The sequence below is a fragment of the Fringilla coelebs genome, assembly GCF_963513975.1.
Source record: "Fringilla coelebs genome assembly, chromosome: 5".
NCBI classification, from domain to species: Eukaryota; Metazoa; Chordata; class Aves; order Passeriformes; family Fringillidae; genus Fringilla; species Fringilla coelebs.
The window spans coordinates 26,628,198-26,651,239 of NC_140033.1; the positions used below are offsets into that span (position 1 = coordinate 26,628,198).

General features: G+C 37.7%; 1 protein-coding gene across 2 annotated transcripts in view; it reads left to right on the forward strand.

Moving 5' to 3' along the window:
- DOCK4 (dedicator of cytokinesis 4) overlaps positions 1-23,042 on the forward strand; it is a 223,333-nt gene that overhangs the window by 97,970 nt on the left and 102,321 nt on the right. For both annotated transcript variants that reach the window (XM_084206500.1, XM_084206501.1), the window contains exons 9-12: positions 13,579-13,660; positions 14,246-14,306; positions 16,244-16,376; positions 17,828-17,916. In XM_084206500.1, coding sequence (XP_084062626.1) covers positions 13,579-13,660; positions 14,246-14,306; positions 16,244-16,376; positions 17,828-17,916 — 365 coding nt within the window. The remainder of the gene's footprint in view (positions 1-13,578; positions 13,661-14,245; positions 14,307-16,243; positions 16,377-17,827; positions 17,917-23,042) is intronic.

Consider the following 23,042-nt stretch of genomic DNA (forward strand, 5'->3'; position numbering starts at 1 on the left):
ATAGTTTATATAAGATGGATATTACAGGATCATTGTTTGAATGGGGGTAAGTTCTGTAAAGCAGAGTAACTTTGTGTTTTACACAGTAACTGCTGTGCTTTGGGACATAATTGTTTCTACTACAATCACATTGCAGAAACAATTTCAGAGTTCAAAGAACCCTGAGTGCAAACAATGAGAAACAATAACTTTAGGTAAGAGATAGGCCATTTTTACTGCTCAAAAAATCCTGGACATCTGTTTGCAACATTTCAGCACACTGCAACAATCCTGTGTTCTGATGTTCTTTATTAGCTTGTTTATAAATCAGTTGTACTGTGTGGCCATTTGTGAAATTTTAGAAGTTTTTCTATTCCTTGGAAAATGAAGGTGAATATATACAGTCCCAGCATTTAGAGTACTGAATAGTGTGTGGTGATGATTGCTGGCTTTGGGGATATCTTTTTCTCTTACCCAAACAGAAGTCAGAAACAAAGTTCTCTTTCAGCAGTAAGATCACACTTAAAAAACCAATGATAAATACTTCAAGTGGTTATGCAGTTACAAATTTTGCAGTGGCACTTTTTCAGAGAAGTAAAAGAGGATGATGGCAGTCTATGCTTTCTGTTCACATGTACTAATATCAGCTACTCAATACAGCATTCTTTTCAGCAGTGATGACCTTAGTATAGCCAGGGGGCCCATTTACACGGGAGCTCTAAGAATACCAATCATTTAATCAAAAAAATATTGATTTTTTTTTCTTATCAGATCCTGGAAAGATCTCACTTATTAGTTTTTAATAGAATCAGTTTAACAAGCGGCAAGGGACAAAATAAGAGCTTAACTGTTTTCTAGATGATATACATTATTCACTGAGGCTGTGTTAACTATATTTGTTGCTGTAAGAATATTCTGCAAGCCAAAAAGTCCAAGGGAAACATTTACCAGATGACTGTGTTCAAAAAATCAAGTTATCCTCATGTCCTCTGAAATTTCCACCTTTCCAGGGTAGATGCCATAAGAATGTATTAATACATGTTGCACATTACCATCTAGAGATCTTGCCTGGGTTTTTTTCAGGAGAATTTTGAAAACACCAGCAAAACTGGGAAGGGTGTTACGAAAAAGGGAATGGAAGGTGTCAAGGCTGCTGCCTACATTTGTTCAGTTCAGACTGTGGCCCCTGTTCTTGGGATTTAGAAGTATGCATAAAATGCTGCATCATCTCCCGCTCAGAGTGCCATTCGCTTTGCTGACCTTTACATTAATGTAGAGTTTTTGCCTCTGTCTTATGCCAACATACTGCTGCAGAAATTCTTAAATCTGTAACATGACCCATAGTTCTTATGCAGCATTCTAAACCATTTTCTTTTTTTCCAAGTAGCAGTACTATTAGTGGGAAAATTTCAAGGCAGCACTTCAGTAAGATGGAGCCTGTTGAGATTTTCTTTCATTGATACACATTTTATGTCTGTGTCAATATGATATGAACATCTTATCAGAAATGATTGATGCCTCTGGCCCCATCTGTGTGGGGAGTGGAGATAAGTTGGCATGCTAATCCCCTTTTTGCTATCACCTTGAACAACCTTGTTTGTAACTATCATATTGCCCTCAAATGAGAAGAGATTCTTAAACAGCACAAAGAGAATAGGCTGTTTATCCAAGGCCAGTGAAAGCAAATTGCAATTTTTTTGTGAGCTTTTGATTATATCCTTAATGATTGTGTAAACTCCAGACCATACCAAAGGATAAGATTACCCTTCCTCTGTTGTACTCTCAATGTCACCTTTTAGTGACATCCACATCATCAATCTTTTTATCCCTTTCTTATTTCGGTTTTGTTATTCATTTAATTCAGTGAAATCACTTGCCAAAAGGTGAAATCCACATTAATTAGTCAAAATATTCACTACTTAGTGTTTTTAAAAAAACGTAACACAACTCTTTTTAAAACAACATAACACAACTGGTTTTTCAAGAGTTTCTGAAAAAAAAAATAGCATCAATTTCCCCCCCCCTTATTCTACAATAATGTTGAAAGGATTTTGGTATAGTAAGAGAATGTTTACAGACATATTTTGTAACCTCCATCAGCATCTTCAAACCTGAGAACTGCTCATCTCATAGAATGGTACTTTTAGCCATCACTCTCAGTAAAGTTTGCTCAGCTCACTATTACTGTTAGCAAGAGCAAGGGAGGGCTTGGATGCCTCTAGAATCAAGCTAATAATACATTTTCTCTACCCTGAAGCTTCACTACTGACAACTCAAGATGTCTTTCTTCTAATATATCCCTATGGTCTCTCTTGTATAGGAGCTCAAAGATTCAATATTATTTTAAGCACAGAAATGGGTCATACTTGACTTTCAGTATCAAGTTTACTTAGAATCAGTACTCCAGACATCAGCACTCTAAATGCAGGAGACTCAGATTAATTCTGTGTTGCTTCTAAGTTATGTTGAACTCTAGACCATGCAGGAGATGGAGATTATATTTTTGAAGCTGTAGGATGATAATATATGTGAAGCTGTAGCCTTGCAACTTCAGTGCAAGGCTGCAAAGTTCACAAAAAGCTGCAGTACCTTCAACCTTGACCCTCTGGCTCACAAAAAAAAAAGTCACATGTTGTTGTGAGGGATAGTTCATTAATTAGTCATTTGGAACTCCTGGGGAAGCAGACAAGTGGCAGAACGTTGCATCATGGCAGTTACTAACTTTCAGAGGTGGAAGATGGAAAAGACTGTAAAAAACCATATTTCCATAAGGACCCAAATGATCTGGCTGTCTGTCTGGGCTGCCATGTGGTACTTACTCATAATCACAAAATCATGGAATGGTTGAGCTGATAGGAAAGTCCAGTCATCTGGTGTAACCACTCTAGACCTGGTCCCCCAGAATCATGTCCAGGTGGCTCTCAAGTATCACCAAGGATGGAGATTTCACAGCCTCCCTGGGCAACCTGTGCCAGTGCTCAGACACCCCTGCCAGTAAAGAATTTGTTCCCTGGTGCTTAGTGGAAACTTCCTGTGCTTCAGTTAATGTCCACTGTCTCACTGGGAACCACTGAAATTTGCTTAACTGTCCTCTTTGCACCCTCTCTTCAGATATATTTCAATTTATTAATAAGATCCCCTCTGAGCTTTCACTTCTCCAAGCTAAACAGACCTAGCTGTGAGAGCATTCTATCATGTCCAAGTGTGGTATAACCAGTGCTGAGTGGAGAGGAAAAGGATCACTTCCCTCATCCTGCTGGCAGTACTCTGTCTAATGCATCCCAGGATATCATTGGCCTCCTATACTGCAAAGGCACGTTTCTGGTTTATGTTTGACTTGGGGTCTATCAGGATGCCCAGGTCTACAATGTGCGAGTCTGTTATTACTTTCCATCTTCTTTTCTTAGTCTTGTTTCTTTATTTTATTCTGACATCAGAGATGAAAAGAAATTGAGTTTGGAAAAGAATTGTGAGGACAATTTAAATCCAGATTTGGAAATAATTTCAAATGATGCAAAGTATCTCAAGTATAAAAGCTGGAGAGAGATGGTGAAAAAAATTTAATATATGAGCATACATGCATGCACATTAGTTGGTATTAAGATTTTCTGCTTCTGCATATGGTTTCTTTTTCTATATTTGATTGTTTGATATTTAAGTCTTGCATTGAAACAGCACCACATTGCGTCTCTGAATGTCATGGAAATTCAGGGGCTCTATTAATAAATAGCCCTGCATAAAGACAGGGGTTTGTTTCTAACATTATCTATGAGAATTGGTATCATTCTGGGGAAAAAGAAGTGTATGTGGTATTTTGAGTTGTTTAAGGATGTGTTTTCACTGTGCCTCAGACATAATTGCCTGGTACCATAGCACAGAATTTTTGGGAGGTGCGAGCAATGACTAAAGGCAGAGCTCAGACTGGACTTTGTTGGACTTTTTCAGCAATGTGAATTATTTATATTAGGAGCACAATCCAGGTGCTCCCTAAAATTTTTAATCTATTATTAGGTGATAATCTACTCCACCTATTTTCCATAAAATACTATTTTTAGTGTGTTTAACCTTCACTTCATTCATATTATTCCTTGGAAATAATTGCTCAGATACCTCCACATTATCCATGGACGCTTTTTGTCTCGAGGTACTCTTGGATCCTGACTTTTTCCATGCAGATGTGCCTGCCAAGCAGTGCAGGGATTTAAGATAAAGGAACTAGTAGCATTTCTGATAAAAGGAACAACCCATGGGAACCTGAACCATGAATTAGCTCAGGGCTACTTTTCTGTTACAGTATTTCCACAAAAGCACGATTGCACTCATAGTGGATCACAGCTTAGAGTAGTTCAGTGTTGTTTTCAATATCCTGTGCCGTGTTCACAAAAATATCTCATCTTGCACAGTATTAAAACTGTGCTACAGCGAATTACACAAAATCAACGCATATACGTATATATGCCTCATAGATGCAGGAGATATGAAGCATTTTGGTTTTTCTGGCTAGCAGGCACTTAAAGGAGTCCTCCATTCTAGTGAAGTCACTTACTGCTCTGTCATTTTGCTACTCCTTAGAAGCAAAAATAAAACAAAACCAGCCTTTATTTACATCCTGTGAATTCAAGAGTTAATCCTAATTTTAGCAGGAAGGTTAAAACACCTCAAAGAAAATGTAAAGGTCACTTTGACAAGAGAGCAGCCACTACTCTTGTACCAATCTTTTATGCATTTGGAATAAAAATACCTCTTTAGATGGCTAACTTGGTACATACATTTCTGAATGTGGTTGCTATTTTTAAAAATTTTTCCATCCTGTATATTGATATATGTTTATATACACAAAACATATAAGCAGGCTTAATTATTTCATTACCAACTCTAAGATACATGGTAATTTTTGCATTCTTGTGGACAAGAATGTATTAGTACAGCTGTAAGCACCTTTAAAGCTATAACCACCTTTAAAAAGAAGCCTGAAGTTCCAGAAACTTAAAAATCTTCCCCTCAGAAAATATGCATAATTTTTTCCAGTTACTCATTGTAAGCAGTAAAATTCCTATGTGCAGGAATATAGTCAGGTCATACAGAGGCTGTTAGCCTTTTCTTGGGAGGAATAGTGTAGCAGTAAGTCTTTCTGCTTGGATCCTAGATGTGGAGATATTTTGGAGTGGGAATTATCAGTGGAGACTGGCAACAAGATTGTTTCTTGGTCCCAGTCAAACTAGAAAAGTGAAGGATGTGTCTCAATTGAATTCTGCTTTTTTTCTTGAGAATACTGTCTGGAGGATACTGCTGTGGAGCTCCTCCAGAGGCAGGAGCACAGAAGCACTGGCCAGTCAGTCAGTGTGCCCTGTTTTGTACACTGTCATTTGTTGTTTTACGTGGCAAAACAGTTACTCACTACAGCTGTTATACTGACCTGTAGTGTAATCAGCATTCCATAGTCAAACATAGCCTAAGAGCCCAACTTGAGCCTCTTAGGTATCCCACTGGGTATTCAAGCTTGCTTGTATTTTCTATTCTTTCCCTAAGTCTGATTCCAGGTTTTGACCTGAAATCTGTCTTGGATTTAGAAACTCTTCACAGGAGCATAGCTGGACCAATTAGAAATTTCAAAATCAGTGGGTTGGTATGTTACAAATATTTCTACAGGTCTGTCCTGTTTCTCCTTTGTACTTATTAATATTTTAATTTTTTTAGTTTTCAGATACCATACAGTCATGGAATCAAATTGATTGGAAGGGTATCAATCTATCTAGTTCCATCCTCCCTGCCATGGGCAGGGATAACAGTATCAGTAGCAAATATATATTTTATTTCTCCCTCACAATGGAGTAATTCTACTCATAACTCAGTTTTACATATTCATTAACAACAATAGTAGAAGCAGTTAGGATTCATCTAGTGGGAAGGAGATGTCTGAAAGGAATGTTTGACACAACTGTATCCTCCTGCCAAATGTTTGGCTTTATGGTAGTCTCTGTGAGAAGATATTTTCTACAGGTTAAGATTAACCTTCATTCAAGATTAACCTTGCTGGGTATCTTGGTTTAAGACAATTTAAGGAGGTGTGCACTCTAAAATGAGTTACCTCCCCTGAGTATTAACTAATCCCTTTCCACCAATAAGGAAGAAATGTGAATAGGTATCAGTGAAAGAATAACAGTTTACTAACAAGTGCAAAAGCAACAGGCAAAAAAACCCCAGTAAATAACCACTAGATACAAAATTGCTAAATCTCAGGAAGGGGGAATGAACCCAAACTGGCAGGGTACCACCCTCTCCTGGGATGGTGGTCCCCACTGTTGACAGTGTAGGGACACAAAGGGAAACTGGCATCTGAGGCTTTCCCTGTGCCCACCACAGGAATGCAATGATGGTTTGGGTTACCCACAACACCAGGAGATCAAAACCCTTCCTCCTGCTCTGTAAGAGGTTCTGATAGTTTCAGTAATACTGAAACTATTTGTGCTGGTTTTGGCTGAGGAGTGTTGATTTTCTTTACAGTAGCTGTTATGGGGGTGTGTTTGGGATTGGTTCTGAGGACAGTGCTGGTAGCACAGGGATGTTTTAGCTATTCTGAGCAGAACTCATACAAGGTTAAGTCCTTTTCTGCTCCTCACCCTGCCAGTGAGGAGGCTGGGGGTGCACAAGGAGTTGGAAAGGGATACAATCAGGACAGCTGATCCCAACTGACCCAAACACAGGGAGGGATATCTCACACTGTAAGACATCATGCTCAGCAGAGAAAGCTGGGGGAAGAAAAGAAGGAAAGGTGGTGGAATAAGGGCATTTGTCTTCCTCACTCACCGTGACCTGTCATGGAGCCCTGTTTTTCTGGGAATGCCTGGACACCTGCCTGCACATGGGAAGTGGTGAATGAATTCCCTGCTTTGCTTTGTTTTGCTTGTGTGTGTGGCCTCTACTTTTGAGTTAGACTGCCTTTATATTAACCCACAAGTTTTATGACTTTTACCGTTCTGATTCTCTCCCCTACCCCACTGTGGGGGAGTGAGCTGGTGACTGAGCTACTGGCTGGGGTTAAACCACAGCACTTCTATGAACCATTCATTTTATCTTACTTTTTGCTGTGCTGTATAATTTGTTGTCATTAATGAGACAGTTTTGATAAATTGCCCTTTAAATACTGGCCTTTCTTGAATTGCTAGATAATTAACATTTTTATTCAGGCTAATTCAAGTATTTTTTGAGGAATTGATGTTTCAGCAAGTGTGTTTCTTTGGCCTGATGGCTTAGATTGTCCTATTCAGCCTGTGTGTGGGACCTGCTGCATGCGACTTTACAACAAATTGCATTTGTGAATAAGTAAAAGGAGGTAGATATGGTAGGAATAAGCTCCTAAAAAAAAAAATAAAGCCACAACTGTTGTCTTGCAAGAAGCAAGAAAAGAAAATGCTTCTGAGAAAGTTTGGGTTTATATTTTATGGGTAGACAGAGCCTCGTTTACTTATACCTTCCATAAGCCCTCCCAGGAGAGAGGGTGTGTTAGAAATTAGTTGTATTTGATGATGTAGCTTAGTTCCTCTCACAAAGAGGCACATTCAGCGAACCAAATCCACCCTCTTATCCACTGTTTAAAGATTCTTTCTCAAAGATCTTCTGCTTGCTGTAGTTGGACTAAGGATGCTAGCTTATAAAGATCTTTGATCTGAGCTTGTAGAGATAGACACATTTTTAAAGTAGATAAACCCAAGAGGAACCTGTGGTATCAATTATGCTGCTCACATTGATTAACAAATAACCCTCTTACAGATTCTGTTGTAAAAGTGAAACCTGACAGGAGAAATAACTGTTTTTAAATGTGATGATGAAAACACTGGAAGACATGATCTGTCATGTCTTGGTGGAGCTTAAACAATTAGCTACATTCAGAAATAAATGCAGTGTTGGAGTAGGAGTATGTGAACCAGCCATGACATGTATGTGCCAGATTTAGGTAACCAGGTAACCTTGAGCTGTATTGAGCACCAGTGGTGTGTGTGTATACATATATATATATGTGTGTGTGTGTGTGTGTATGGTTGATTTACAGATCATCTCATGAGGAACATATTGCAGTCACACTGGCTGCCAGCAAAAGGCATGACAGGATTGACACAAAATACAGGCTTGCTCCTTGTAGACCTCCAAATGGCGTTGAATGCATAGGAAGCTGGGAGGTGTTGGAGGAAGGGGAATTTTCTTAAACGCTGTTGTTTCCCTTCACTTTACCAACTTCTCCTGCTTCCTTCAGGTTTAATCTTTGGGGAAAGATACTGCAAATCTGCTTGTATCCATGCTGTTAGCTCAGTCATTGACTAGGATAATAATCAAGACTGTAATTCAGCTTAAAGGATCTGTAGGTCTGTGTGCTGGTAATGCTGTGATGCAAAATGTTTATTCTGGTGGCAGACTAAGATCAGTGAAGGCTTCAGCTTCTGGTATATGTTTTTTCTTTAGTTGTAAATACATGCTGATAGATTCCTAAAAACAGTATTCTGTTTTTAAACTGTCATCTTCCTCTGGCTCCTGGTACATCATGAAAAGTAATTTCAGTTACTGCTGTCTAGGTCCTTTAAGAAATGTACGATGCCATCTTTCATTTAAAATACAGTTGCAAATATCTAAAATAATATAGGTTAATGTTCATAAAATCTGTAATAAAAACTAATTTCTCTAGGGTATTTTCAGTTAATAAGGAGGTAAAAGAGGATGAGAGCGGGAGCTTGATTTAACTATGTAAATCTGTTTTGCTTTTCCTCCAATCCCCTTTTCTGCTTTCTTTTTTCCTTGTTAACATTACAGCTAGCCAAGGGAAATTGGGCTTCACTGCATAATTCTATGACCATTCTTTAAATGCTTTCTTCTTCTCCTCCCCTCATGTTGTCAGCATGGCTAGGGGACAGAAAGATAAGCTTCGATGTACCATAATAAGATTGTTTTGTGGTTTTTTGTTAGTATTTTTGCTTTGATCTTTATCTGAAATTGGCTGACATTTTTATAGCATTCATTCTTCCTTTTCTGTTCCCCTTTGCATATTGCCTTGTATTTTACAGTTAGAAATTTGGGAATGTTTTTTTAAGTACATAACAGATGCAATACAGGACCTTTACTGTTCTGTAATTACTGTGAGTCAGCTGGTACTGCTAAGTCATGTTGGCACACTTATCATTCAGTTATTCTCTGGTTAAGGATATACCTGAAGGCTTTATGATCTTTCAGTAACTTAAGATGTATTGTACAACATTCCTCTGAATTTCACCACTAAGTGTGAGGGTAACATTTTGTGTCTGATCTGGCTTTTACGAAACCACTGAGCCTTTTGCTGTAAATGAAGTCAATTCAGATTCAAGTTCCTGCTGAACATCCATTGACAGTGCTCTGGAATGTAATGAACTTGAGGCGGTGAATTATGTGGCAGAATTCTCTTATTGCTCCTCATTGTTTACTTTGGAAATCACTGTAACCTATTTTCAAGCAGACAGCATTTATAAAGATGTATGAAAGTGGAGCTGTACTGAGAATTATGACTATTTGATGTCATAGTTTTGCCACAAGAATATGCCATGTGGTATAAATCTGGCCATATTTTTTTTTTTGATAGTGTGTTTATAAATCATAGAGCAAGCAATCTGTCTAGACTGGTACCATGTGACTGGCAATATTTTCCTGCTAATACTAAGGAAATAGGGGTCACAGTTGAAAATAGAACAGTTTTCAGCCATGTTCCTTTAAAATGCATCTGTTAAGCCTGCAGATTTGGAACATGTTGTTACTCTGCTAATGCATGAGAAGTTACAGTACAAAAATCCCTTGTTGACCTTCTTAAATTAATCTCTCCAGCATTAGTTATTTCCTTATTTGCAGTAGGAAGACAGCTGAGTTTAAATATGTACGACATGTTTAAGTGGCGAGATTGGTGCTCATGAAAAGTTGGTTGTAGACTAAACTAAAATCAAGTTGTCTTAATACAGAGAAGAGGTATTTCTGTTTTGTGGTACTGCTGTGTATACTTGCTGTATCTATGTATGTGTAGCTGACTGCTGAGAAAACTGCTGTGCAGTGACATGCTAGCTCTAGCTTTAACCCTCTGAGATTTTTGCTGCTGTTTGAAGCCAAGCTTTCAGATCTTGGGAAGTCTGTCCTTATTTTGTTTTATGAAGGCTGTTTACTTTCCTTAGGACTTTTTCCAACATGCTGGTCTCTACAGAAATCCTTTCAAATGGTATATAAATGGGTGATATAACATTGCCATTTTGGTCTTGTAATCTCACAAGTCTAACTGCTTGCATTTGCTCCCTGGAATGTTCAAAGATAACCATTTTAATCTGAGGTGTAACTGGTTCTGTCATATGTTTCTAGTGAAAAAAAAAACTATAATAAAGCACCAAGCAAGGATTAAGATTTTTTTGTTGTTGTTGTTGTTTTCGGTTTGCTTTTTTCATTGCTTCAATTTGCTTCAGTGGAAGAAAATTTCAAATGCAAATGAGGAAAGTAGATCTGCATTGCTATTGCTTATCTGTTGCAATCAGTATATTTCTTTGTGGCATCACAGAAGTCTTTGGCTTTTAATTGTGTTGTGAATCATAATCTCATGATCTGTGAGTATAAGCTGAGTTGAAAATTTCATATTGTAGTGGATAGTGAAATAGGATGCCTTCAAAAGATGTGCCTTTGTTTGTGTGGAATATAAATTTAATTAAATATAGAATACACTCCCAATTAAATGTATTTTCCAGTTAACAGGTAAACTATGGCGATAGCTTATGAATGGTATTTTTCTTTGAACCAACATATCTAGCATTTGCTTTAAAGACAAAAACACAGTGAGAGGTGATGTGTATGTATGCATGTATTACTTTCAAATTGTTATATAGACTGAAGATAAAGTGGTGAAATTCAGAATCACCTTTACTGGCCAAATTTTTGTTGACACATACCAAGTACACAGAAGCTCTGTTACTTCTGGAACAGACTTTTTCATTTGTATCCAGTTTGGAGTGGTGCCACACATAATGTGGTCCTGAAACTTTAGCTACTTTGGCAATATAATTAATAATTCTTTTTCAGTGTATAGTAATTTTATGTGAGACCTATAAACAAAGCTCTACACTTTTTTACTGTATTTTCCAATATTGCAAATTAACTCAGTTCTAAATGAAAAAGCATAATTATTTTGAAACTAGTTGTAAATCAACAGCAAAATACCAGCTTGTTTCTCTGTAAAAATACATTTACATAAACAGTCTTTAAAACTCAATTTAATTGTTCTCATGGAGACCTAAGCTGCAGAAGTTTGCTGTATCATAAAAAGTGAATGAGAAAAATAGCATTTTGTTGAAGAAAAAACATTTTCCTGTACTTTGATATGTGAGCTCCACTCTGCTGTTACTTAGGTTCTGCCTTTTATGGTGTCTGAGAAAAAAGCCATACAGTTGAAGATTGCATAAAAGTTTTCAAAGAATCTCATTAAGAAAGTCTTAAATATTTAATTGTTCAGCCTGGATAGCTGGCACATAAGAGCATAGATAATTCTCCAGAAATAGCTCTCCAGAAGTGTGCTCCTGAGTGTTACAGCATCTTGGGTGGTGTCAATAAGAACACAGCCAGTTGCTTATGGGAAGTAACCATGCCCTGCCCAGCATTGGTCAGACCATGCCAGTTCTGGGTCCTTCAAGACCAATATTAATGAGCTGAAGTGAAATCAGCAGAAGGTCTCACATTGTTTGTGGGCAGGAGCTCCTGCACTGGGAGGTCAGGTTGAGGCAGTGGAGCTTGTTCAGACTGGAGAAGAGGCGGTTTTGAGGGGAGCTAAATCACATTATAATCACAGATTCATAGAATGTTTTGGGTCAGAAGGGACCTTTGAAGATCATCTAATTCAGCCCCTCTGCAACGAGCTGAGACATCGTCACAGAATCATTAGGGTTGGAAAAGTCCTCCAAGATCGTTGAGCCTTGCTGGTCAGAACCCTTTCCAACCTGACTATTTCCATGGTGGGGCATTTTTATCTCACTGGAAAACTTGTTCCAATGTTTTACCGCTGCCATTATAAAAAAATTATTTCTATTTCTAGTCTGAATCAATCCTCTTTTAGTTTATAGTCATTATCCCTTGTCCTGTGGCAACAGTCCCCAGTAAGAAGCCTGTCCCCATTTACCTACAAGAAGTTCAATGACGCCAGTGGTGGGACAGTGAGAGACAAGGGGCACAGACCGAAGCAAGATGTGTGTCTGGATGTAAAGAAAAGTTGAGAACAGTCACACACTGGAATGGGTTTTTCAGAGAGCCTTTGTGGTTTCCATAGGTGAAGATTTTCATGACCCAACTGGCTCAAGCTCTGAGCAAGCTAATCTGACCTGATAGCTGACCCCACGCTGGGCAGTTTGGGCATAGAGGCTTTTTGAGGTCCCTTTTAATGTGAATGACTGATTCCATGAGTGATCAATGCAGAATTTCTACAAGGCAAATGCTGGTGCAATAAAGATTTAATTAGTCTCTATTGAGATGGATCTTATCCAACATATTCCTAGTGATTTTCCAGCTGCATTTTGAAAAGCTATGCTTGATACAGAGCAGTGGTAAGCCATGTTTAGCTTCTGGAATAAGGAGAAGATGTGGATACAGCTGGGGAAAAAAAATAGGTGTACTTATGAAATTTTATTTCTGATTGAGCATTACAGGACATCCAGACTCATGTGTGTGGCTGGCTGGGGCTGGTGGTGGGAGGGTGAAGGGAAGTGTCTGTAACTTGCCTTTCCCATCTTCCACATCTCACTACAGAAATATGATTGTTACGTTTCTTATGAGGCTGTGTCTTAGAGAAAATTATCCAAAGCATGTAAGGTTGGCTTTATCATAATATTGCCATGCAAGAATTGCCAGGTTTACATAGAGTTTGTCCATAAATCCTACTATCTAATGGCAATATTAAAAAAACAATTTCTCTTCGAGTGTGCTCTTGCGCCCTCTTCTATTTGGAAATAAGAATTCTCTGCATCTCCTTACTAGCAATATTAATACTTGCATCTGCTGTAGCATTTAACACCTCACGGTAGATTGCAAAACAGGATTTCAAAAATGAAATTTGCTCTGCTGGAACTTTCAAGACTCTTACAAAACTGCTAAAATCAGTGTACTGTAGTAAGAGGTTTAAACAGAGTTGGGTAAGAAAAATGTCTCCTACAATTGTCATCCCACATATGAAAAAGAATATTGGTTGAATACAAACATGGTGATGTCGACTTTTGTTGAGCAAGAATCAATGCCAACTTACTACACATCTAATTTTATTTATAGAATATATGGATTTTATTGCTTGTGTTTCTCTGTGTACTAGGATGTACAATATCATTCTTCCAAATGACAATCAGTCTTCTATTTTGTATTGAGTTTTTAGTAATTTTCTTAGGTGATATAGTTAATCACCACCCTTCACTAGCATCTCCCTTTTTTTTTCATTCATGCATCAGAGACTTTCAGAAAGAAATTATTTCATTCGTATTTATCTTGAGAAAGTTTGCATCTGGAAATAAGATCAAAATGAGATCTACTTTTGCTGTAGTGTTGTTCAACATATCTGTCATATTTGTTTTCTTACAGTGAGAGATTTTTTTTAAGACTGAATAGAAATGGTTTGCCAAAATGTCCAGAAAAGCCTGAAAGACACTGTTCTCTCTTTGTGGTGAGTTCTTCCTAATCTCAATCTTTTTTTGTGCTGGATGCTGAGACTAGAAATTGGATTAAATTGTTATTGTGTGGCTGACTCAGAGCTGCTCCCTAAGCTTGCACATTGCTATGAACTCAAAAGGCTGGTTTGAGGGGCTGAAGGGTATGGGTGTACCCCTAATTTAAATGTTTTATGGCAGTATCTGGACACTCATTGAACTTCCATGTAGCCATATGTACCAGCCATTCTCTCTGCAACAAAGACCAGATATGTTTCCTCCTTGTACTTTTTGCACCCAAACAATAGTTTGTGCAGCACTCTCTGTACTTCCAGAATATTTGGAATTGCACAAATACATCACTACTGTTCAAGGCACACAGCAAGTCTGTGTGCCCTCCCACTGATTTTGCTACATTACAGCAAATTCTAACCAGGATATTGTAGGACACTCATTTTGAGTGCATGGCTGCCAATTTAAAGTGTTGAAGTTATAATGCTGTATAAATGAACTTACTGGCAGTGAAAGCAATGTGTACAGGTCTCTTTAAATGTTGCATTTTAATCAGGAGTCATAAATAATGAGGTTCTGATTTTGTGCAGGATTTGGGTAGCAGTGAACTCAGGAAGGACATCTATATCACTGTGCACATTATCCGAATAGGTAGGTATAATGTTGTATTTGTTAGACTTTTGGCAGTAGATAAAAGAAAACTGCTTGGGGATAGCTTTTGGGTTTGCTATAATAGCTAGATTTTTGAATAAACTTTTGGAAAAGAAACTGCCTGGTTTTTGTTGGAAAAATTGCTTGGATTTCTTAGCATTGTTTTATGTTATTTATCAAGTATACTGCTAACTGAGTTTAGATGCAGTATACTTTGTCACTATCACGGAACAAAATGAAAGTGTCAAAGATGAACTGTGTTAAGATGATGGAGTTGTCATTGGGGAGTCCATTCTTGTTCTGAAGGGTAATTTCAAGCATCCTTTGAACATAGAAAAGCTTGTCTGGACATTTAGTGTACCTCATTTGTACCTAATATCTGATGTATATCTGATATTGTTTGGATTAATTTTGTCTTCTCCCGACTCCTTTAAAAAGGAGGAGAGGCGAAAAAAATGGACAATATTTCATAAAATTTTTAATCTCTGATGCTATAGACAGACATCAAGTCCTCTAGAAAAATAGTGGAGGAGAAGAAAAGTGTATGTTTGTGTACTTATTTTAAGAAGTCCTCTGGGCTGTACTGATGTCAAACAATAATCTTTGGGTCTGCCGCTGAGTTAGATATATTGTTTTCTTTGTAAACTGCCTCTAGTTTCATCAGTGCAGTACTAAATATAACTTTTCTTACTATTTTTGAAAGGCATTTTCGTTTGAAGTGTAGTCACTGCAGCTTCTGCTGAGTTCAGAAACAATTGGTTACAAAGTAACAAATTGTTACTGAATAGTTTCTTTATTTTACAGCTGTGAGAAATAATTTTCCGTAATAATAATTTTCCGTAATAATAATTTTCTGTAATTATAACTTTCAGCATTTTAATGCTAATTTGATATTTCATCAAAATACAGTGTTTTGGTTTTTTTGCAAGATTTTAGAAAATATATGGTAAATTCTGATTAAGTGCAGTTAGAAGAATAAATGTTCTAAAAATATTAGAGAGTAGGATTTTTCCAGTTGTATAAGTTTCAAATATATTCACAGTCAAGTTCATATGTGAACCGCTGAAATATTAAAAAGTTAAAACAACATTTATCTGCTTTGTGGTGTGAAAATGAACAATTACTCCTCAAGCTGCTGTGATGCATAGGGATGTTTGGAGGAGACGTTGCCCTGCAGCAACTGCAGCCATAGGTTTTTTTGACAGAAATTAAGACTTGGTGGGAAAGGTACATAACTGCTAGTGCACAATTGAATAAAATTTAAAGAAAGAGGGCAGTTTCAAATGCCAAGAACACAGTGGGAAGATTGATAAATTGTATTTAAATCAAATAGAAAAGGCTAGAAAAAATATTTTGTTTCAAATCCCTTTATCTTGGCTGCCTTCTTTCTTTCCTTACCATAAACTGTTCTTCTGCCCTTTTTTGTCTTTTCTCCCTGTGTTTCATCTCTTCTTTATTTTTCTGAAACTGGTCAATTATCCCCATGCTTTCAAGTTGCCTATAAGAAAACAGCATTTGATTGCCAAATTGTAATGGTTCAATCACACCTCTCATATAATTGATAGGTAGCAACAACCACAGTTAAATAATTCTTACCAGACAGTGAATGTTGAACACTCTTTCATTTCTGAACTCTACATTTAATTTGATAGTGTCATGGGGATTCTATTACTGGGTATTACAAAGTGGTGTTTGCTGAGTGAGGGTCATGAGAGGGTGAGCAGAACCTCTGGTCTGAGATCTTTCAGGATCACTACATACTTAGTGGGCTTGCCATAGCATTTGCAATCTGAATGTAGCACAAAGATGGACCAGGTAGGTTCCCAATGGGAGCACACTTGGCACTGTCTCAGCTGGATTGCTTGCTGCCTCCCTTCTGTGGTTTGGAGAGACACAGTTCCACGGATGATGCATCAAATATGTGTTTTGTTTGGCAGGACGAATGGGAGCTGGAGAAAAGAAGAACGCCTGCAATGTCCAATACAGGCGGCCCTTTGGCTGTGCAGTCCTCAGTATTGCGGATTTGCTGGCAGGGGATTCAAAGGATGACCTTGTCTTAAAAGTCTACATGTAAGAAGTGTTTTTCTCGTAATTTTTGAGAGTACCTTAGAGTCATTTACCTCAGAATCGGTAGTGTTAAATGCGATGCAACTAAATAACTCATCTCCTTTCTTTTCCAAAAATGCACAGTAGCTGGGTTCTTAGGCTTTTTTTTATCACAGTGTGGGAATTTTGGCTAGTTCTACAGGTGTGTTTATAAAGTGGGATAATAGTAAAGGTAAAGGCCACATCCTTTGAGGTATTTGTGTATTTATCAGCATTTTTCACATTATTCTGGAGCTCTCTTATTATGGCAACATAAAGTGCTTTTTGGACTTGGTGCCTCGTTCTGCAAAGGCACCTAGTGGAAGTACTTTGTAGCTATTAAAAAAAAAAGCCAGCAGAGTACTTTTTGAGAAATAAGGCAACTATATAATGAGAATAACAAAAATATAGAAAGCAGTTAGTGCTGGAGAGTGAAAAATCAAAAGTAGGTTTAAAATTGAGTGCTTGAGTAGACAGTGGATTTTGGCTGATAGCAATTGGCAGAAAGTTCGATTTTCTAGTAGCAACTCAATGCATGCAGTATCCTGCTGATCTTGGACATTATAGTAAGAACTGTTTTGTGGAGTGGTCTGGGACACGTATTGTCATGTGTGTGAGGAAGTTCTGCCCTTCCCAGGGGCAGCACCCAAATCTTGAAGGCATGGGTGTCTTTCCTCTGTCTCCATCTGTAGTGAATTGGAACTGCTGGAATCAGGGCTGCAGAAAAGCATATTAGTGTAACAGTGGGCAGTGGGCTGGCTCTTATTTAGACTCCCAGAACACTAAAGGCAGATAAATGTTCATTCTTGGTTGACAAATTGTTAGCTTCGTCTACCTAATATATTTTGGATTCTTCAAAAAATTTGCCTGTTTAAGCTAACAAAAACAATGGAAGAAGAATTATCACTAGAAGTCAGATCATTAGAGTCAGGTTTTCATCACAGTCAGGTTTTCCTTATGGAAAACCAGCTATTTTCTTAATGAATACTGAAATATAATTTCCTCTTTCATTGACTACTTCCTGAAGATAGCAACCTTTTTAAGTAACTTTGAAGAGTATAGCACGGATTTTTCTGTTTACCAGGACCATCTCTGAGTCCTGTGTCTTCTTTGGAGTGTCACATGATAGATTTCTGTGTGGGTTATCCCTGAAGGATAGATCTATACAGAAATGAACTTGGTCATGGCTGAGTTCCTCAGCATAGTTGTTCCTGTCTTTCTGCTGTCCTTTGCCCTATGGGGCAGGTGTTTCATGGTGCCCCTCTCAAATGGCAAGGGCACTGTTCCCATTGAGACAGGCAGTTTAACGGGGCTTTGTTAGCTCCTACTGTGTTACTTTTTCATCCTAAAGAGGATTTATTTAAGGATGTGTTGTGATGTTGGTCTGATAAACTTGTGTTCCCCTTTCAGAATTTAAAAAGTTATCATTTTTCTAGGTGCAACACAGAGAGTGACTGGTATCAGATTCATGAAAATATCATTAAAAAGCTGAATGCACGTTACAACTTGACAGGCTCCAATGCAGGTGAGTCATTTGCTGCCTTTCTGTTTACATTCCTAGGAGTTTCTTAGTTTGCAAATGAAGTAGCTCTATTGTAGAAAGATTAACATCCGTGAAAGAAACATTTTTTGCACATAGAGGAAAATAGTTTGATGAAAATGTACAATACTGCTGTTCATGTGCACATTTAAAAATAAAAAAACCACTACATTTTTTTCAAGGAACTATATAATATAAACTTTTATTCTGTGCTGAGGAGCTAATGATTGCTGGAGTTCTATTTAGTTCTGGAGCTGATCAAATTATTGATCCATATTGTTTGACATTTCTGCTTCACATTTTCACTGGGAACATAAAATTTGCCATGGACATTACTGTCGTGTTTTAGGAATGGTATTCCCCAGTTTAGTACTCACACTAAAAAGAAAACAACGAGCCACTCTCCTGCCCCCTCTGGTGGAATATACAAAAGGCAGAGATCCTAAGGTGACTTAAAAACAATTTACTGGAAAGAGCGATGAGATAAGAAAAAGAAACAGACAGGGCAGCAATATTAGTAACAAAAGTGAACAAAAGAGGGTGATTCACATGCAAATGGTCACCCACCGAGGGCTTGGCAACACTCAACAATGGTGGAGGACAAGTTTCCCCTCCCTCCAGGCTCTCTCTTGACCTGGAGCCCCACCTCTCCTTCCTGGAAGCCAGAGTTCCTTACTTCCACACCATCCATGATGTAGCTGCCATAGAATAGCGACCTAAAGGCCACAGGGCTCCAGACCTCACCCCTCATGGCCAAGCCCAGAGCAATTATATATTGCACCTCAGAAAACAATGAAAGTACAATGTGCATCCCTGCTGGTAGCTTTGCATTCCACCTGAGCAAGATGCAGAGTCATAATTTCAGAATTTACCAATAGTCCTCACGGTCAGCTGTACGTTAGTGGAACTGTCTGAGATAAATTTGGGTGTGAGACTTAAGGAATGAGACACAACTGACCTTTGTTACTGTGAGATGGTGCTTTGACCCTCAGGAGGTGTTGAATTTGCATTTTTTATTTTCTTTTTTTTTAATATCAACTTGCTAACTTTTTCTGAATTCTGTCATTCAAAGAGGGTGTCAAACTTGAAGTGAAACCTGAAGTAGAGGCTTATTGTCCCTGTATTCAAATGTTGGTTTTCCCTGTGAAATGTTAATTAGTTGAAATATGATGATAGAAAAATCTCATTTTCAAGGTTCCAGTATATTGTATTGGTAATGCCTTTCATGTAGCAGACTTCATGCTTCTTTAACTATACTGTACATTGCAGCCTTCTTTAACTTGATTACAAGCACAATGTTTATCTTGAAAATGTATGTTTAACTGTCTTTGAGGATAACCAAGAAGCACATAAAAACTCATTTATCAAGATTGAAGTTATGTATCTAAGCATTTCTAATTTGATTATTTTCTCATATAGAATCTAGCCAAATGTATACACATATTTAAGGTTTAGAATATCCTGTATCTTATTGGACAATAAGTATAAAAATCATGTACTGAAAATAGAAGGATACATTACTGAGTAAGTTTAATGTTTGGCTTCTTAAATGTGTTAATCATATTCATCAAGAAAAACTTATTCTTGGTCGTTCTGACTGTCCATATAATATGTGCTTACTCTGTGATACATTGCTAACCCTATTCTTCTCTCATGAAATAAAGTTCACAATTAAATATGCAGTTCTTAGGAGACATTGGATAAATTTGAATACACTTAATTATGTGAATATTCAACATGAAAGACGTGGCACATGAATTTTTTTACATGTTGCAGGAGACTGGAAACTAAAGGTAGCGAATGGAAGATTAGCTGCATTTTGAAAAGGATTGTCAGGATTAGGGAGGCAAAGAGGGAAGAGCAGCACAGAAATCCAGCAGTGGATATGAGGGTTGGAGAGAGAAAGAGGAAGTGAGCAGTAATGCCACTTCGAGCCCTGAGCAAGTGAAAGATAAACTATGGAAGGTTATTTATAGCACACACATGAAATTCATTCTCCTGTGACTCCTTAGCAGCCTGAAAAATCACTTGCAAGGTTTTAGCAATATGTTCAGATACTTCTGCTGACACCTCATGGAAAATATTGTGGTTACACTACTTTTTATTTTTTACTTGCTGTCTTTTTCTGTGGTAGTGTTCTGTGGCTGGTTCTGAAGCCTCATTAGCTTTGGCTGCCACCTTGTTGTTGTCAAAAAAGGATAACACCTTGCTTTACAGGAGAGAGAAGTCTTTTCTCTCCCTTAGGAACTGTTGTAGGTATGAGCCAGATGTAAGAAAATTTCTTGGTTTATATTACACTAGCCCTTTTCAAGTCACCTTGAATACTTAGAAAAGACTTAGAAAGGAAGCATGGTAAAACAATAGCAAAGATGTTTCAGACTATTGTCTCTTCTCTAAGCTTGTTCCCTCTTCACATTCCTGTACGGTTTCTTTCAAGTCAGGAGATTTTACATGCTTTAGTTCCCACAAATTGTTGTGTCCCCCTGTTAAAATAGTTTATCAGATAGTTCATAATATTCTTCAGGAAAAAAAAAATCTTCCAGTTTTTGTGGCAATCTGAAAAGGAACTCAAAATGTGCTTTGAATGTCTTGTATGTAAAATGCATAGTGACATACTATAGCATTTGTATTTGCCACTCAATCCCCCATCACCAAAAACTTTCCTTTTCTGCTTCAACTCAAGACAGTTTTCAAGTACAGAATCCTCTTGCATCTTATTCTCAGTTTGTGTCTAAAAATGATCAAATAAAGGCAAATGATGTCATTTGTTTATAAAGCCCAAAAAGGGGCAGGGCACAGATGTTCGTCCCCTTTCCTCTTAGCGGTGCAGGAATGGAAGGAAGGATGTACTCTCATGGATAATTTAGTATCCTTTGCTGAAGTGGGAAGTGGGATGTGTTTTCTGTATGAATTCCCAATCTAACAGAGTGGAGTAGCAGGTAGTGGATGCAATTCCCATTCACCACTGGTCTCTGCAGCTGGTGTAAGGGATCACATTACTGGAAAACACCTGCTTGCCTGGTGTAAGAGATCAAATGAATATTGCAAAGGCCAAGTTGTACAACCTTTGCTGCATTTGGCAGCTTTTTATTTCTTACATAGAGTTTCTGATATTTATGGAATGTCATTATTACACAAACCAGATTTCAGTAATATCTGGAGCAGAGTTGGCTGTAAAATCTATTTTTTGTATATTTTTTTCTTAGAATTAGAAGCTGGTTACTTTGTTTTAAATGTTAAATGCAAAAAGCAGTGGAAAACCTAATATTCCTGCAGAGACATCACACTTAATTGCATCAATTTTATGAGGAAAATAGCACATTTCTATTTTTCTATCTGTAGAATCAGAGATCTGATTTGGAAAAGGATTTTCAGTCAGTCTTGCATGTCCCAGATGAGCATGCTAATTGCTTGGCTTCTCCAACTTCCCTGCAGCAACTATTCAACTTTGTATATGATCTGAAAATATTCATGATACCATGGGGAAAGTGGAAGTGGCTCTAAAGCCTTCTGAGTAGCACATAATTTTCTTAAGTGTGATCTATATTCATGTCCTCTTACCAGTCTCTCAGAGGAGAGATTTAAGGCTGGATCTGATGATATATATGAATGTTCTTCCCAGTGAGTTACCTGATAAAAATCATCTTTAAATGTTGATGAAATGCACTGCAAATTTCTTTTTCTACATATTCCTGTGAAAAGAAAGACTGAATGACTTACTTTTAAGGGGATGCAAGACATTCTGTTCTACTCTGCTTTTCCCTTTAGGCTCCTAATAGTCTCAAGTGTAAGCTTTTCTGTAAATGCTGATTAGGATTTCCTCATAACAAGTCGTGAAAAGTTGCGTGTGCCTCATGCAATAATTCTTGGAAGCTGAGGAAGGGATACATGTGCTTTTCAGTTGTGACAGCAAAGGAGGTAAAAATCCTTTCATGTCCTATGGAAATTAAATTACTGATGTAAGAAATTATAAACACCTCTAGCTGCTCTGTAGCTTTGAACTCGTGTGGAGTCCATGAAAATAAGTAATGTATTGGGAAAGACTTTCCCTGTGCCATTCTCTTGGAGTGTTCTGATGAACTAGACAAGAGTGATGTCACCTAATTGCATTTATACTGAGTGCAGTGTGGTTTATTCTATGGTACCAATGCCAAACTTTGCAACTCCACTGGGAACACTGTTAATTATACATTAATTTTAATTGATGTGAGTGCTTGAAACCAGAATTCCTTGGCTGAAGCATGGAGGACTTGAAGCCCATGTGTTGACAGATGTTTGCTAATAATACCATCATGAGGAAGGACAATCTGTCATCTTAAGGAGGAAAGTTATTCATCAGATCATACAGTAAGCTAGGCTGGAAGGATCCTCAGGAAATTACGTGGAAAGAGGAACCCATCTCAAAGTGAGATCCACCTTTTTTGAAGTCCAGTGAGGTTGCTCATTCAAAGCCAAATAATTTCAACTTTAATTCAACCAACCTAAAGTAAGTTTCATAGACCATCCTTTGGTTTAGGGAGCTGTTTTTACCTCATATGTGGGACTTTTCCCACAGTGTTGGTTGCCACCAAGTCTCGGTCTGGCTCAGTGGGGTAGGGCAGGCACTGCATGAACTCATCTGACAAGATGTAAGTTCTGGGACAGGTATGACAATGGAGATGGTTGGTTAGAAACAGTGATATGTGCTTTGGGGCTTTCTCATGCCTCTTTACCTGCATTCAGCAGCCCCTTGGCACTCTGATGATATCATTTCTCCCTGGTGACTGTCAAACACTGAGAAATTTAAGGGAACAAATGCTTTGTCTGTTTCATTTCCTCTTTTACAAAAAGTGAGCTTTGGCTTACAAATTCCTTGGTTTGCAGCAGGAAGTCTGGTATACTTATTTACCTTGCAGGAGAGAAACTGCAGAGGCCCCTTAATCAGGGAGCATCATTTTTTCACACTTGTGAAATGAAGAGCTACAAGAGATCAAATGCAGCAGGGAATTGCTAGCTCAGTATAAGTCTACAATAAATTTAAAAAAATACAATGCATATAAAATAATATATATTTTTATTTTAAAAATATATAATTAAAATAAAATAAATATAATAAATAAATTTTTTAAAAA